Here is an 18430-nt window from a genome sequence, read left to right on the forward strand (position 1 = left end):
CTTTCCTCTTAGAAAGTCCTTTTCCCAGGCCTTGGGGGTATTTTCATGAGAAGCTAGAAACATTCTGAGTAGAAGGATGTTGTAGCAGGATCAGGGAGGGAAGGGAAGGCAGTGGATGGTGGTGGCAGGGGTCGGGGGAGCTTCTTGGAAGGTGTGGTAGAAGGAGCATAGTGGGTAGATAGAGGGAGCAAGTGATGGCCTCCCTCTCAATGTGATCTATTGTCTTTTGCCTGCTTAGGGGGGCTGGCAGCTGTAATTTACACAGATACCCTGCAGACCGCGATCATGCTGGTGGGGTCTTTTATCCTGACTGGGTTTGGTAAGTGGGGCTAGGGCTGGCTGGGGAGGTGGGGGCAGAGGTGTGGGGTTCTGAGAAGAGAAGAGCAAGTCTGGCTTGCCTGTCTGCATGCTGTACCTAGCTCAGGGCAGTGGCCCAGCCCTGACTGACCACGCTGTGGGAAGCCCCTTGTCCTTGTCCTTGTCCCTGTAGGACCCTTGTTGGAGCAGATCCAAGGAACACTTGATTTCCCCATTTGCTCTCTGTAATTGGGTCAGTGGTCCCCAGGGTAGTAATCTGGTTCCTTGCTTGCAGAGAACCAGGGGAAAAAATGAATAAGGCTAGCTACCCATCAAGTGACACAGATTTGTATATTGTATGTTCAGTCTGAAACTGTATCTTGAATACTTTGTGACATTAAAAGTCCAATGTTTATGCATTGCTGGTGATAGGTAATTTTTCATTTTAATTGTTTATTTGGCAAAATTTAAAAATTGTTTACTCACACTGTTGGTGTCTCCAACCATCTCTTGAAATTTTACTTGAGTATAAAAGACAGCACTGGAAAGCCTAGTTGTTGCAAGAAGATATAAGGCACATTTTGTTTGTAGACATATAGGACCCTCTGGGTGACCTTCAAAGACTCTTGACTATACTCTAGAGTTTCATTTCCATTTGGTTTCCCCTGGTATGCTCTGGGAGGCCAGCAAGTCGCAGACTAGAAGGACTTGATCCTGAGCTGAGAGGGTGGCTGGACCCGACTCCTCACCCATCTCTGGTATATCACTGGGACTAGCTGATTGGCCTGGGTCCAGTCTCCAGAAGGTGTCTCTAAGTCTGGGTTCTGAGTTGCAATGTCCATGCTGACATCTGGGATTTAGAGAAACACCAGTCTGCATGTAGTCCAAAGCCACGTTCTTCCTTTAATGAGACACCTCCCCCTTCATACTGTCTGTAGTCAGGGCACTTCCACAAGTCATTGCTTTGAAAAGTCACAGCATCTCCCAAGAGCCTTCTTGCCAGCCTTGGGCAGAGTTCCCATTTTTATAAAGGAGAAACTTAAGACCTGCAGGGAAGATAATTTGTCCCAAACCACACATCAAGGATATTCTCTTATGCTGGTATCCTCTTGGTGTTTAAGATACTTGTAGAATAAAGCACTATAAGGAGTTTAATTGTTCACATTATTCTCTCTCTTTTTTGTACCAATATTTTCAGCTTTCAATGAAGTAGGAGGATATGAAGCCTTCATGGACAAGTACATGAAAGCTATTCCAACTAAGGTTTCTAACGGAAATTTTACCGCCAAGGAAGAATGCTACACACCGAGGGCTGACTCATTCCACATATTCAGAGACCCCATTACTGGAGACATGCCGTGGCCTGGGCTCATTTTTGGCCTGGCCATCCTCGCCCTGTGGTACTGGTGTACGGATCAGGTATATAATATGGATGTGCAGGTGGGCGGGATGCATGATCAAGACTCCCACCTGTCTGGCTAGTTGGGGTTAAGTACAGAGAGGAAGGCTCACATGGCCTGTGGGTTGCTGGGGACTGAGGCTAAAGACCCGAAACAGGGAAATTAGGATATCAGAAGAGGGCAATGGCCTGCACAGCTCCTCACGGTGGAGCTTTGTTGGATTGTTCCTGGCAGGTCATTGTGCAGCGATGCCTCTCGGCCAAGAACATGTCTCACGTGAAGGCTGGCTGTACCCTGTGTGGCTATCTGAAGCTACTGCCCATGTTCCTCATGGTGATGCCAGGAATGATCAGCCGGATTCTATATACAGGTAATTCCTCTAGCTGAGCTCGGTCCATTCCTACTCTGCTGTCTCTAAGGTACGACGGAAGCCCTCTGGCTCCACACTCCTTTGCTTCCCTCTCTCTCATGCCATGATTACCAAGCATCAGGGTTGCCCATGTCAAGCAATGTCACCAGGGGTATAGAAACCTCAGGGTTGCCTTCCCTGATTTCTTTTAAAATAAGTTTATTATTTATTTGTGTTTTAAAATTATAAAGTTGTTGACTAGCAAGCTTGCTCGACAACCTCAGCTTGATCTCTGGAGCCCACCTTGCAGAAGGAGAAAACTAACTCCCTCATTTCTTACACTGACCCCTTCTTTCTCCCTCTCCCTCTCCCTCTCCCTCTCCCTCTCCCTCTCCCTCTCCCTCTCCCTCTCCCTCTCCCTCTCCCTCTCCCTCTCCCTCTCCCTCTCCCCCCTCCTCTCTCTCCAGGAAATGGTGTTTGCATTCTTGCAGTTCTGCACCGACCCTCAGGCTTGTGGCTAATAATTTGTCTTATAATTGTTGTGTCAAAGGGCCCAGCCAGCTGCAGATGGCCCTGTGTTCTGAACCCTGTTTGGTGAAGTTGTTCCTTGCTGGTGCCCCACACTTTGCCATCTTGAGCGACGGATTTGTCTTTGGTCTTTCTGTGGTCTCTCAGCAATGCTATTTGCACACTGCTGTTATTTTATTAATAAAAGAATTTTTGGCTAGCTGTTATGAATCAAAACTGTTTTGAAATGCGAGAATAATGACGATAAATAAAGAAAGCACCACAGAGTGACAGTTTGGCAAGCGCCCTCCAGAGTGAAGTCAGAGCGGTTGGCAAGCATTTCTGTGTTGTCCTTGGCTGCAGGCCTCTCTAGGCACTCACATACCTGCACTGCCTTGTCTACCAGGAGAAAGATAACAGTTGGCCTCTGTATTTCTAACTCTGTCTGTGGCTCTCCAACCACATATATCCACATCTAAACAAAAATATGTAAGTTTTTGCTTATCATTTCCCCAAATAATATGGTATAGCATCTACATCCCTAGAATTTACAGCTTATGACGTGTCATACGTAATCTGGCTTAAGGGGAAGGTATGCATGTGTCACAGCAGGTGCTAGGACATTTTACCTGCAGCCTTCAGATCCATGGGGTAAGGAGAATCCAGGACCCAGTCACACGTGGATACCAAGTGTCAGTTGTTTAGAAAACAGGATGGCTCATAGTGATGGCTACTGAATATATTTATTTACAAAATATTACTATAGTGAATTGGTGCTCTGTGGGTCAGTGCTGCACGAGTACTTAACAAGTGTTTGCCGAGTTGAATTCTATACAAGTCTCTAGAATTTTCTCCCAGATTCTACATCGTTTCCTTCTCCTCCCAGTCTATTTCTTTCTTATCTCCACCCCGAATTTCTCACACCTTGGGAATCACCTTGTTTTCTAGGGGGCTGACTGGCTGTCTAAGAAACATTCAAAATAAACCTCAAAACTAGGAACCACAAATTACTGTTATTTTTAAATTAGGAGAGAGAGAGATAGAGAGAGAGAGAATATTAAGCTATTATGACAGCCGCTTCCTCCCTTCCTCCCAGATCATTTCTGTGTCATTGCATTCTCTGTTTAAGAGCCATCTTCTCGTGGTGAGGGCTTCAGGATGCATCAGTGCTGGCAGGGTTACATTGGGTTTAGCTGAGAGACGTTCCCTTCCTGGCATCATTTTGGGTATTGGGCAGGAATGTCTTCTTGGAAGTGCTGCTTTAAGAAGGTAAACGCACAGCCATCTCCCCAAGGAATGTTTGCTGATGTGACTCTTCTTCTCTCTCTCTAGAAAAAATCGCCTGTGTCCTCCCTGAAGAATGTCAGAAATACTGCGGCACACCAGTGGGCTGTACCAACATCGCCTACCCCACGCTCGTGGTGGAACTCATGCCTAATGGTGAGACTTTCCTGGGAGGCCAATTTGGTTTAGGCTCCGCCTAGACTCCCAGGTGCATTCTGGGACAAAGCCATTTCCAAGCCAGGGGTGTGTTCAAGGGTAGAAGCCACATTTTTGTGTTTCTGAGTTTAATTTATGTCTTTATGACATATGGTTTGATTGGGGTCTAGAAATCCTGGGTCTTGTCCATCCATCGGGCTGGGAAAGGAAATGGTCTGAAAGTCTTGTGGGAGAGAGAAATTCTCTTTCCATGCCTGTGTAGTTAATCATTTAAAGCACTTAAAGCATTTAAAACAAAGAGGTTGTAACTTATAACAGCCATTTCGGAAGACAATGTGAGGCTCCAAAGTGTTTAAACATAGGTGGGTAAAAATGTGGTCTCCATAAACAGCTGGATGACAGTCAGACTCACGAGAAGGTAATCTGTTCACTTGTAGCGACATGCAAGGTGTTAGGTGACACAGTCAGGCAGAAATGCAAATGCTTGAATGATCTCATTGCAATATTAGTGTGTGTGTGTGTGTGTGTGTGTGTGTGTGTGTGTGTGTGTGTGTAAGCCACAAGTAGACATCAGGTCTCCATTTCTATTATTTCTTAAGATATTTATTGCCATTATATGAGTATCTGATGTGTGCACGTGGATATCAGAGGACAACTTTTAGGAGTTGGTTCTCTCTGTCCTCTGCAGACTCTGGGGATCAAACTCAGGTCTTCAGACTGTGTACCCACCACCATTACCCACCGAGCTACTTCTCTGGCCCACGCACAATTTTTTTCTTCCCCCACAATTTTTTAAATTCACATTGTGATAAAAATGTTAAGTGTATAAAAGGAAAATCTGCAAATTTGTAGAGAACGTTTTAACTGATGATGATTGCAACAGTCTATATTTTCATTCATTTATAATAATAATAGTTATTTTCCTATTTTATTATTATTAAAATGTAATCACATCATTTCCCCATTCCCTTTCCTTCCTCCAGCTCCTCCTATGTACACCCCTTTCACCCTCACAAATCCCTGGCACACACACACACACACACACACACTCACTGAGTCCTTTTGGTGTTTGTATGTATATTATTTCAGAGATGACCACTTGGCATTGAATAACCATCCCTGTGGGGGAGACAACTTCTCCTGGTCTCAGCACCTCTCAGTTGCCTGCAGTTCTTTGCCTATGGTGGAGGCGCCGTCCATGTTAGCATGGATATTGGTGTTGTCCTTGTTCAAGTCTTGTACAAGCAGCCATATGATTAAGGTGTCAGGTGTGAAACTTCCTGTCATTTCTAGGACACAGTCTTACAGCAGATTTCCTGGTCCTTCAGGTCCTACCCTGTTTCTACCCTGTCTTCCTCAATGTCCCATGAGCCTTAAGCCACACACATTGTTGTTGTTGTTGTTTTGAGACATGATATCTCATTGAACTTGCAGCTCATCCGAGTCTGTCTGTACTCACCAGTACTTGGGTTACAGTCCTACGCTACAGTTCCTGGGTTTATGCAGATGCTGAAGACTTAAGTTCATATCCCCGTGCTTACATAGCAAATACTTTACCCACTGAGCCACCATCACAACCTTCATCCCTTGCTCACTCTATCACCTATCTATCACTAATCTATCATCTATCTATCTATCTATCTATCTATCTATCTATCTATCTATCTATCTATCTATCTATGTTTTCTTTTCTTTTGAGGCAGAGTCTTATGTAGCTTAGGCTGGCCTTTAATTGAATTGATATTAACCTTCTCTGAGCTTCCCTTGTGCTTGGATTACTGGTGCACCGCCATGGCTAGCTTCTTTTTGAACTTTGTCACCACAAACTTTATGAACAACCTTAGGCGAAGAAAGCATTTGTATTCAAATCATATAAGAGCAGGAGTAATATTTAACTCCTCCACTGAACTTGGCTGCTTATTAATGAAGGTTCCAGTGAGCAAAAGTCACACTGGTATTTACAGGAATGGATCTATCACTTCTACAAATTGGCCCTCTACACCTCTGCCCTTCTGCAACCCTAGCGCATGGTGCTATAGCGGAACAGTGAACAACAAAAAAGACGTGTGCAAAACTACAAACTGCTGTGTGAGCAGGAGCTGTTTCTGGCCTCTTTGGCTGTCACCTGGCTCCTGTAACTACTGAATCCCCAGTGCCTTTCTCGGGTTAGACCACTCAGCCATTTCCCATCCCTCCCCTTACATCACTCATAGCACTGAATGTTGATAATCAGTTGTCTTTCTTGAGCTTTCACTTCAGGTTCATACTATTCTCCTATTTGTCTCTTTCCCATCTTCTTAGACTGCCTCTCCTGCTCCCACTTTCAGATTCAGCTTCTTCTCAGCCACTGAGTGTCCCCCACTCACCCACACCACGTCTGTCCATTTTGTCTACTAATTACCTTATCCTTATCTTCCAGTTTACTTTGCCTTTCTTACCTTAGTCTGATGGTGTAGCACAATTTGGGGGGCCTAGGCTGCTATGCAATTAGATTTAACAAACATTTGTTGAGTATATAAGTGAATGAAGGTTTAATAAGAGTAGAAAATTGAGAGGAAATTAAACTGTTCAACCCTACGCTGCTCAAACTACCAATGACAAAGCTGATGTGGCAGAGTTTAAACAGGCCTTGCTGCAGGCCATGCAGTCTGTGTCGCAAACCTGCTTCACCAGGTGATTTCTTAGAGTGGCTTACAGGCTGTGGTCCAGCCAGTCCAACCACTACTGTCTTCCAACAGAAAGCCCAGAATCTATTAGTTGTTCAGTCCATGAGTCTGGATGTCTCAGCTGGTCTTTAATAGATGTTGGAATCCCTAAGCAGTAGGCTCTCATGCCAGTGAAGGAATGAACTTGCCATTGAGAGTGAGGGAAAATAGGCAAAGAGCAAGAACTTGTTCTTCCATGTCCTTTATGTCACCAGGAGGTGTGGCCCAGAATAGAGGTGGATCTTTCCACCTCAAAAGATCCAGATCAAAGGTGGGTCTTCCCACTTCAAATGATTTATAATTAAGAAAAACCCCTGACGGGTGTTCTCAGCCCCTTGGGTTTTAGTTAAGTCCTGATATAGTCAAGGTGACAACTAGGAACAGGCATGATGTGCTGCATGCTGAGCCCTTGAACAGGCATCACATGCTGCATGCTGCACCCTTGCCAAATGGGATTTGCTCCATGATCCCACTCACAGCTGCCCTCTCAGTCTCTGTTCAATCTCGTTTAGACATCCTTGCGCTAGATCATGAAACCTTTTGGTGAGTGTCCTTATGAACGTCCTGTTGGATGGAAACACCTGCCACTGCCACAACCCCACACTCAGCACCACCATCATTACCGTTTAATCTAAATGTATCTAATGTATACCTTGTCTCTCGATCATTGTCTGCAGAGGTCTTAGCATTTACAGCTACAGCCCACTTCTTAAAACATCTCTTCCTTCTTGAGCGATAAATTTGAGGATGCAGCATGGTTTCTAAAAGCAAACAAACGTTGGGTACCGTTGCACGAGCAGCAGGGGGTTGGGATGATGGGTATGCCACTCAAAGCCTCTTCTCTCCCAGGACTGCGAGGCCTGATGCTGTCTGTCATGATGGCTTCCCTCATGAGCTCCTTGACCTCCATCTTCAACAGCGCCAGTACTCTCTTCACCATGGACATCTACACCAAGATCCGGAAGAAGGCATCTGAGAAGGAGCTCATGATTGCAGGAAGGTAAATGGGACCCCTGCATGCCAACCTGTAGCGTGGAAGCTTAAGCAACCATGAAAGTTCTACCCACCGTAGGTCTCATGTTAGGCAAGATTAGCAGATACTTGGCATAACTCGAGTTATCTCTATGGCCAGTTATATTTACCTGTCGCTGGCTTTTTCTTTTCTGTGGTACTGAGAGATTGAACTCAGAGCACTGAACGTTCTGGGCAAGCACTATACCACAGAGTTAGAGCCCCAGCCCTGACATTTCAGTTCACATAGAAAACAAACACTGGAAGAGACATAAGAAAGTCAACTTCTTTATCTCAGGTTACCGATGAGCATCAACAGAATGCAGTTGTCTGTGCCTTAACTAAGGATGACTGCGCAGAGCCAGGCCGCCATCTGCAGCTGCTCCTCATGTCCTCACCTCTCTAACTGCTCTTTTTCTGTGGCCCAAGTGTCCCTGATGTCTCGACCCTTTGAAGCAGCATTTTTGTTTCAAAAAATGAAGTGAAGAATGGACTGAAATTTCATTTGTGAATATCCTCCATAAATGACAAAGTACCAGCTATATGCACATATATTTTGAAAAATGGTGCTGGGATTGAACTTGGCACTTTGCAGACACGAGGCAGATGTCCTACCACTGAGCTGCATCCCTACTCTGTATTTTTTTTCTTTTTTTGAGAAAATAAGGATGCCCTCCTTTTTGGGGGTATCTGACCAGCACAGAATCTACTACTTTGCACCTTACTGAGCAGTGCTGAGACCTTGATTGGCTTTTTTTTTTTTTAAAAACAAGGGTCTACTGGAAAGGAAACCAGTATGCTGAACTTTACAGTCCTTGTATGCATCCCATAACTACTGGCTTTGTGTTTGCTCAGCACTGAACAACCTCACAGTGACCCGGAACAATTGTATGGTCTGCAAGAGCAATCAAGGACTCAGATATAGAAGAGGCAAGCGTGCTATGGGGTAGTGTGGGAAGAGGGAGATCTTAGATCCCAGAGGGAGATCTATGTGAAAACATCACTCCATTGCCTTAAATACACACGGGGTACAGAACTTGAGTCTTCTTTGTAATTACATCAAGTACACAAGTAATAAGATCTTGTAAGAGAGTCTCCCACAGTTTTACAACATGAAGTAAAATTCAGGAAGAAGAGAGCTAGAAATACCATTGGTTACTTCCTAACTAGCCCTGTTTCTGCAGAATCTTTCCTTGGCTAATGTTTTTAACTTTGCTAAAACTTTATAAGAAAGAAGGAAAAGGAGATTCTGTTTAAAAAACGTATCATCTTCAATTTGTGAGTTTTTCTCTTATTAATCTTTATCCTGATCATTTATTCTCAGTTTTCAGCTGGAGAGATGGAGACTTGGAAGGAGATTAAATAACATGTTTTATATCATGGAGAAACAATAAGAATTTGAATCCATGATTTCCTTGCTCCAGAGTCTATAACCTTGTACCTAGACTTTGATTCCTCTCAAAGTGGGATTTTCCTGTGTTAGATCACTGGGCCTAGCTAACTGTTGAAAGTCAAATATATTTCTGTTATTCATAGACACAGATAACGTTCAGGTAAGGAGAGTAAGGAAGAAGGAAGCCTCAAGAATGAATCTGCTTATTTTGTTTCACTGTGTTGATATGATACACACACACACACACACACACACACACACACACACACACACACACGCACATAGTCATAGGATATATATAGTCATATAACATACATATGCGTGTGACATCTGCATATAGGTGTGTACATACATAGATATTTACATATTATTGATATGTATATATTTATTCATGTAGAACACTGATATTCTGGTCTGGTGCTTTGATTTCAGGTTGTTCATCCTCGTGCTGATTGGCATCAGCATTGCCTGGGTACCCATTGTACAGTCTGCTCAAAGTGGGCAGCTCTTTGATTACATCCAGTCTATCACCAGTTACCTGGGGCCGCCCATTGCAGCTGTCTTCCTGCTTGCCATTTTCTGCAAGAGAGTCAATGAACAAGTAGGTGTCGTTCTAGCACCTCCGGAAAAGCCAGTTTGCTTCGGAAGTTGTTTATGGGGATTTGCATATTCTCTATGAAAAGGATTCTGTGTCTCAGAGATTTCCAGCAGAAATGAATAGGTTTAGGTGGGTACGCCTCAAGGAATCATGAGACTCCCTGAGAGTTGAACCCTTAGGAGTTAGTATCAGATGTACTCTCTTTCTCTGACTCCCACTTCTTGCTATAAGGTCCCAAACTAATAGTGTATGTTTCCCATCCAATCATTTCTTTCCTGTTTAGGCACTTAGTTTTATTCCCTTTCAATTGGTCTCTGAAACACTTGTGTTTATGTTGCCTTCCAGGAGACTAATTTTAAACAGTAAGGGCCTTCTTTAATAAAGGAGAAATAAATAGAACGGAGGTGTCGCCTATGGGGGGGGCATATAGTCTATGACAAGAGAGCTTCTCTTTCCTTGCTCTGTGACAGTATAGGTTGTATAGTGCATGAGTGTATAAGTTAAGAACAAGGGTCACACAACACTCTGCACATTCATATGGCTCCTGCCCAGCACGGATTCACTGGTGCACAGTGACGTTGTCCATACGTTGCACATATAAGGTTTTTCCTCATTGTAAGTTCTCTGATGAATGAGCATGTGTGAGCTACAAGTGAAGGTTCCCATGGTCATCATATGCATACGGGAGGCGTCAACTCTCAAGTCTCTGGTAATGGAGGAGAGCTGACTGGAAGGCTTTCCACTCTCGCTGAGTAATGAGCAGCTTTCTCTGCTGCATGGATTTTTGGTGCAAAATAAGGCTTTCCACGTTCTTCACACACACCTGCCTTCTCATACCATGGTGCCACTGTTTCTACCCATGCAATCTCTGTGATTCTGACTTGACTCTGAAGCTCCCACCAGGAAGTCTTGTTTGTAGTTCCTGGGTAAGCAACTCCAGAGGGTGTTCTAGTACAAGCCACCTATAGTGTGAACTTGTCTTTCTAGTCAGAATTCCTCAGGGCCCCAGAAAGGACAAAGCCCTAGTGCTCAGGCAGTTCATCAGTGACACTGTGTAAGAAAGATGACAAATGAGCCATAACACAAGGGACAAAGGGTAGGTAGGCAGGGATGCAAAAAGGGCCACTGGAACCAACAGGGAAGGTTCCCCCAAGGAGGAAAGGGGTTAAAGTTAGAGGAGAAAGATGGAGGGAGCAGCCTCGGCCAGTGTGGAAATAAGGGAAATGAGAAGGACTTGTAAGCAGTTTCACCTGTCTTGAGAGGGCATTTATGTGTGTGAAGCATAGAAGGCACAGCTGGAGAAGCAGGGCAAGTGTAGGTTAGAAATAGCACCTCTGCAACCCAGGTTGGTGACTCTGAGTCCACAGGAGGCTGACATCAAGTTTAAAGTTCAATAGAAGTGACGTCTAGGAATGGATGTGCTGTCAAGCACTCACCTACACGGGAAGGATTGGGCAAGGGTGGCTGCTGCCCATGTGCCATGCTAATTGTCTGACATGATACACATGATAGTATGGTTTTTATTTCTTCCAGAAACAGATGAATAATCTATCAAGGAAATACTTTGTTAGAGTTTTGAGGCACACAGTTTTGAGGTACCCAAATCAGTACATGTGCATCTCTTCCTTCCTTATGGAGATAGTCCAGACTTTCTGATGACACACAACTGATGCATAGATTCATAGACCCAGAGACATCAGAACAACAACTCAAGTTGATTTTTTTTACAGATTAGTAAATTCTAAGTAAATATAGTTTAGTGGAGATTGCTGGAAAGCTGGTTCATTGGAGAATTCTAAAATACAATTCAAATAGTGTGTTTAAAAGCCTTACTTATTCTTGCAGTAGACCACAAGGACACTCACTCAGCACTTCCAAATACTAATGGTAAAAATTGGCATAGTGTGCCATGGTTCTCATTAGAAGAGATTACGCTTTTCCTGCTTCAAGCAGGGTAATTGTCTAGAATGTGTACACAGAACTGAGGGTAGCAGGCAGGCAGGCATAAGCCCAACATCTTAAAATACACAAGTCAGCATTTCCAGAGAACCATCCATCCTGAATATCACAGTGACCTCTTCTAGTTTAGTTAAGACCACGTGGTATATTAATGTCAGTTTGACATGACACAGTTGAAGATCCCTGGGATAGAGTCCGAGAATAGCTGGACAGGTTGCAAGGGTCCTTAGGATTGACCAGGAGCTGTGTTTATTAAAGCATAGCTCAGGATCTTCAAAGAAGGCTTCAAGACTTGCTAAGAGCTTCTTAAGGATAAAGGGAAGAGAAGAGATGAATTGAAAAGTGAGGAGGAGAAAGGAGAGGAGGAGAAGAGGAGGAGGAGGAGGAGGAGGAGGAGGAGGAGGAGGAGGAGGAGGAGGAAAAGAATAAGAAGGAGCACCTCATCAATGCTGTTTATCAGTGAGCTGCTAAGTGGTGTCAAGGCCAGTCTGGTCTACAAAGTGAGTCCAGAAGTTGGAAATGGCTCCAGTGGAATGAAGACCGGTGGACAGAGGGGACTTTGGTGGTCTAGCATGTGCTTCTAGTCTAAGACTGAAGAGTATGGGTAGATCTGGCTACATGGAAAGGTTGGATATGGTGTTGGAGGGGCCTGTGGATTGGAAGCAAGTAGGCAGAGTCCTGGCAGAAGACTACAAATAGGTTTCAGTAAAGATATGGTGGCCAGACTAGGCTGTGGCCATGGATATGGTGCCAGGAGTAGACCTGGCAGGTTGAGGAGAGTTTAAATGGGGAGTCAAGGAGACTCATTAAGCTAGACTCTGGATAAGGATGTTGTCTGTCTGTCTGGGTGCAGAGGTTGGCTGTCTGTGGTCAGATAGGGTGGGTTCTGGTGGGAGCCTAGAAGTTGGTTTGGATACAGGCAGAGGTAGCCAGATCAGGCAAGGGCACTGGAGATGGGGGCTCAGGCTAGATCAGGTAGGCTGGGGAGAAGGCATGAATGAGTTTTAGAGGCTCACTGGGCTAGACCCAGGAGAAGGATGTGGGAGATCTCACAGGGTAGATAGGTGGGACATGACACAGAAGGGACCCGAGAGTGCTGGCAGGCAGGGCAGGTTGTTGTGGAATCTAAGGGTAGGTTGTGGTCCTGGCAGATGTGGCCAGATGAAATCCCATTATACTTTGAATTCTTGTTTTATGATCCAGGATACCATGTTGCCGGAACAACTAAGATAGTCTCATAGAATGTGCTACTTAATAGTTCTGGCCTGAATCTGAATTTCAGTGTTCTGGCCCCTGGTGGCCTGGAGGAGCCTTTTCTCCTCTGTTTCTTCATTTCTGCCTTCTGTTACTTAGGGATATGGGGATGCCAGTTGCTTTCCGGTTTCAGCCCCATCAACCCAGGCTTTTCTTTTCCCAGGGAGCCTTCTGGGGACTGATCCTGGGCTTCCTGATTGGAATCTCCCGTATGATCACTGAGTTTGCCTATGGAACTGGGAGCTGCATGGAGCCCAGCAACTGCCCCAAGATCATCTGTGGGGTCCACTATTTGTACTTTGCCATCATCCTCTTCGTCATCAGCGTCATCACCATCTTGATCATCTCCTTCCTCACCAAGCCCATTCCAGACGTGCACGTGAGTATCCACTTGAGAGTGTTCCTGCCCTTGTTCTACAGCCCCTTGCTGCAGCACCCACATGAGCATCCCATACTTGACACGGCTGAGATAGTTCCAGCTTATCGTTGGTTTCATGCAGAAGGATGCAGGATGAAAGACATGGAATGCTTGCTGTGCCAGCACTGTCTGGTACAAGTCCTTACAGCCCAGACTTCAGATGAGGGGCTGTTCTGCAGACTCTGCTCCCTGAGTGACAGCTACAAGTGAAGTGGAAAATGACACTCCCTCCTCCACGTACCTTTTGGTAGTCCAGAGTCCTTCAGTGTGTTCTGGGGTCTCATGATCACCTTCACCATTTTCTCATGCATGATAAGAGACCCAGCCTTACGCAGGCCACAGTTGTACTGGGTTATGAGCACAATGATGCGTCATGTCTAGGAGACATTATCCACAGCGCTCCTCCCCAGCACTCTCTTACATTCCTTTTGTCTTCTCTTCTATGACACTCCCTGAGCCTTGGAGGTGATGATACAGATGCCTTGTTTAGGGATGAGTTGAGATGGTCTCTTATCCTCTCTCTGTATATTATGATATATAATACATACAGGCTGCATGTGTATTTGTATTTATGTTCCAACCACATTTAGAAACGATGTGTGAACAGGACAGATATTCATCTTTTCTTGGTGTGGAGAGGCCATATTCTTTTCCTTTCTTGATGCATACTTTTTGCTTCCATTGAGTCTTAACCTAAGACACTACTTACTAGTAATACTCTGCTTTTTCCGCAGCTGTACCGTTTGTGTTGGAGTCTACGCAACAGCAAGGAAGAGCGAATCGACCTGGATGCAGGAGAGGAGGAGGACATCCCAGAGGACTCCAAGGACACAATTGAAATAGGTGAGTTCCTAAGCCATTTGTTGAAGTCTTTGGAGGATGCCTTCCTCGAGGCTCATGTCCAGTCCCAGGGACTGCGGGAGGAGCAGAGTATCAGGTGCATAAGTGTCTTTGAGGACTTCACATGGGTGAAGATGGGAAACTTTGACCTCTCAGCTGCCTTGCTTCTCACATTTGGCAGAACTCAGTGAGTCAGTGAACGAAGGATTTGTTCTTGATTTGGAGCACAGGCAGAAGTCAGGGAGTTAGGGCTTCGCTGACATATCCTGTGAACTAAGACAAAGGTATGCACAATGTTATGTTCATTTCTGGTGACACTGGGGGTATGGAACAGAGACTCTGGGGATCACACATCTTTTCCACTTTTGACCTCTCTGGATTGGAAATTGAAAAAAGTCCAGTTTCTTTGGATGCTTAAGATGATGCTTTGTGTGCATAGACTTATTCTTTATGATTTTTTTTCAGTTCTGGGGATCAAGCCTTACTTAGGTTTAGCATATTGCAAGGGAAGCACTCTGTCTTCAAGCTACCCTACTTTAGCCCAAGGCTTGCCCTTTAAATTAAGTCTGCTTCAACCTTCGTGCTGCCCCTTCCTCCCTCTGTGTGGAGCAGGTGCACACTGCACAGTGAATACACATGTGTGGTGTACAGAAGAGGGGTGGGAACCCGAGTCCGGGTGCTTTACCTGGTGCTGAAATGGAAGGCCCATCCTGCAGGACGGCACTAGATGAAACAGAACAACTTATGAGTCTGGCATAACATTTCTAGCTGTGGACCCACTAGGTGTCTAAACTCACTATGTGCCTAGAGACTACTTAACCTCATCACCTTACTTTAGAGTTCTGATGCATATATGCACTTGATCACTAAAGCTCTGTTTTTAAAAGTGTGTGAGCTAGGAGTGGTGGCACATTCCCACAATCCCAGCAGCTGGGATGCCAGACCTGATACATATTTAGGCTCCAAATCACAATACTATGACTTATAAAAACCAGGAATTAACAGGCATCCACTTTAGGTGTCATGCCCAGTTGGACGGTTTGACTTAGCAGTGTGAGCAAGCACCAGCATGCATTAAGACCAACAAGTACTGATCATTGTTACTCTGCTTTAGGGACTGTTCAGAGTACCCTTTACCCTCCACATGAGTCTGTGGTGAAACTTTAGAAGAGGCAAGTACAGCCAGTTCTCTTCTGAGTCAGGCAAGCCTCGTTGCCATCCAGTGGTATAGCAAACTGGTACAGGTTCTGTATTTCAGAGGTAGACCTACCATTTCTTCCCAAGCCAGTTGTCCATCTCAGTGTTAGCACCTCTCTCTCATCGTCTGTCATCTTGTCTGACTAGTCTAAATCCAAAACACATTTTTGTTGGTCCTGGGAGAGATAAAACACAGATGACCCCGAGGATGCAGAATTCAGTTCTGCACTGCCTGGCACATAAATCCATTTGAGCACTGTATTCAACCCCATGCTGAGAATGAGAGGGCTGGGGCACCGTTAGAGAACGGAAAAGACTTTGTGGAACTCCACCTTCCCTGGAAATGCTTTCCCGTGCCTCTAGCCTTTGCATCTAACGAGCCTGTATGTCTTTCTGCAGACACAGAAGCCCCCCAGAAGAAGAAAGGATGCTTCAGGAGAGCATATGACCTGTTCTGTGGGCTGGACCAGGATAAAGGACCAAAGATGACTAAGGAGGAGGAGGAAGCCATGAAGATGAAGATGACAGACACTTCTGAGAAGCCTTTGTGGAGGACAGTGGTGAACATCAACGGTATTATCCTGCTGGCGGTAGCTGTCTTCTGCCATGCCTATTTTGCCTGAGCCCTGCCTTCTGGTGTAGACTCGGCAACTCTAGCATTGTTCTTCCCCCTTTTGACCCACTCTGTAGTGGCAAGGGGAAGATGTCCACTTGTAAATTTCACGCATTCGGATAAAAGGTGTATAAGTGTGATTATAGGCTTGCTGGAGGAAAGTGATTACATTGCTGTGAACTTATGCATTTGAAGCCAGTGTGCCACACTCATCTGCCATGCCAGAGCTTTAGAAGTGAAGTTGACTCAGATATAGGAAAAGTCATGCCAAGACACAGAAGCCCTGTGTTGTCTGATGTCACTCTGTCTCAGCTTGTAATTATTGTTTATAATCCTTAAATACTATTTTTTAAAATTGTAGTCTGGTTCCTGTCATTTTTCTACCTAACCCCTCACCTCTTCCTCCTCCTCTTATTTTTTTTCCTAAAAGAAATTCCCTTGCCATTGCATTCCTCCCTCTAGATTTTTGTTACTTAAAAAAAAAATCAATTTGACAAATAGAAGAATACCCGGAAGTTGAGGATAGGAACCTTGTCCTGTGAATTTGTTCTTTAAAGTGCCAGTATCAAGGAGACAGTATTTACTTGAATAGGGTTGGGGACTCGCACCAATCAGGGGTACAGCCAACCTTGAGTACTGAGAACTTTCTGGTCTTTAAAAAATGCCCATTGTGTGTCTCCTGGATTGTTACTCATCTCGGGGGTCACTGCACCTGAAGTGTCTTAGCCACTCAGGAATGTTCGTTGACTCCATAAGTCGCATGTCACTTATTGATGGGTGCTGCCTGGCCCTTGCTTAGCTTTTATTTTATTTTATTTTCTATTTCATTTTTTGTACCTGCACAAAATATACCAGTGGAGTCTATTATGGAGTGGAATGCATTTTCTAGTGTCTCTCTCTGCCTCGTGGTGCTGATGTTGACACACAATACAGTCTTAGACGTTGACACTACTTGATAGGACAGAGTAAATGCCCCTGCAGGGACATCTGCCTTCCTGATGCAGCACACTCTCCCAGGAATCATTGAAATCATTAGCCTGAGGTCCTCTTTCCCATGTGTGCACATGGCCACAATGATTGGCTTGTAATGGGTCTTCACAGGGGGTCACCCACCGACCAGGCTAAGGCAGCCAGCCTCAGTTCTAGATGGCAGGTGCTTGGTGGTTTTAGTTGGAAGAAGACTGTTTATGTTGAGCTAGTTCCCCATGGGAAAATAATTTTCATTTAATATTAAATTAATTAATTAACTAATTAATTAAAATTGTACTTTCAAAATCTCAATTATATTGTAATATTATCCCATTGAAGCTAGGAAATCAGCATGTTATTGTAGAATGATTTCAACTTAGCTTAGAAAAGAGCTGAGTGAGGTGTTGGGCATAGAAGTGTCTTGGAGTGTCAATGCATGGCTTCTTGTTATAGAAGAAAGAAAATCTGGAGAGAGCTGTTTGAGGTATTTTCTTGTTCCCTGTAAGCTGTGCTGAGAAAAGGGGAGATTGGGGAACCACCCATGTCCAGCACACGCAGGGCGTGGGCTCAGGGTGTCAGGCTCAGGTGGACTTTGTGGTAAGTTGTGAGTCTTGAGAAGAGAAAGGCAGGGACTGAAGCTTGGGAAAGGAAAAGCAAAGCAAACTACCTAGATTGTTTTGGTTTCATTGCATGGCCAATGATTTATTGTATATATTGTAATAAATTATTTTATCTGAACTGTGTGCTTTCCCTGTGGAAGATGGACTATCTTGGTGCTTGTAGGAGAAGACACTTTGAAAGGGGGATGGACATAAACAGCTGCGTGTGGGCAGATGCTATAATAAGTTGTGTTATAGTCCCATTGGCTAAAGGGTATTATGTTGCTAAAAATAAAAACATGGAAATTTTAACAGCTTTGAAATTGCAGGTAAATAGTTAACAGCATTCAGATACACACACACACACACACACACACACACACACACACACACACGAGTGATTAAAAATTAGAACCTAAACCAAGTACAGAGGTGTGACCCTATACTCTCAGGTACTGGAAAGGCCCAAGTAGGAGGGATGCTTGAGATAAGCCTGGGCAACATGGCCATATCCTAACTCAAGGGATATGTAGCTGTTCAGCTACTCAGAAATACTGGTTGCCCTCTGAGTTCAGACAGTGTTGTAAGACTTTGGATATTATTCCAGGTTGCCCTGGGAGGACAGGGAGTGCACCAAGTCTTAGCTCCCCACCCACGGTCACCTCTGAGACTAGGGAAGTACGCCAAAACTTCAGTCCTTATCCATGGTTACCCTCGGAGGTCAGGGGGTACACTGAGGCTTTGAATTCCACCATTGGTCCAACTCTATGGCTAAAGAATTCACTGAGACTTGGTACCCCAGCCGGAGCACCCTCAGAGGCCAGCAAGTACAGGGAGATTTCAGCCCCACACTAGCAGTTGCCCACAGAGGTCAGGGAGTG

The 18430-nt window shown here is 44.8% G+C and overlaps 1 protein-coding gene across 1 annotated transcript in view; it reads left to right on the forward strand.

The window, feature by feature from the left end:
- Positions 1-17688, forward strand: part of Slc5a1 (solute carrier family 5 (sodium/glucose cotransporter), member 1) — a 58481-nt gene extending 40793 nt beyond the window's left edge. Inside the window, exons 7-15 of the mRNA NM_019810.4 lie at positions 239-319; positions 1496-1716; positions 1932-2067; positions 3886-3993; positions 7548-7698; positions 9535-9703; positions 13077-13292; positions 14066-14174; positions 15768-17688. Coding sequence (NP_062784.3) covers positions 239-319; positions 1496-1716; positions 1932-2067; positions 3886-3993; positions 7548-7698; positions 9535-9703; positions 13077-13292; positions 14066-14174; positions 15768-15991 — 1415 coding nt within the window. The 3' untranslated portion in view covers positions 15992-17688. The remainder of the gene's footprint in view (positions 1-238; positions 320-1495; positions 1717-1931; positions 2068-3885; positions 3994-7547; positions 7699-9534; positions 9704-13076; positions 13293-14065; positions 14175-15767) is intronic.
- Positions 17689-18430: the final 742 nt, after the last annotated feature.

The sequence above is a fragment of the Mus musculus genome, chromosome 5, assembly GCF_000001635.26.
Source record: "Mus musculus strain C57BL/6J chromosome 5, GRCm38.p6 C57BL/6J".
Classification (NCBI taxonomy): Eukaryota; Metazoa; Chordata; class Mammalia; order Rodentia; family Muridae; genus Mus; species Mus musculus.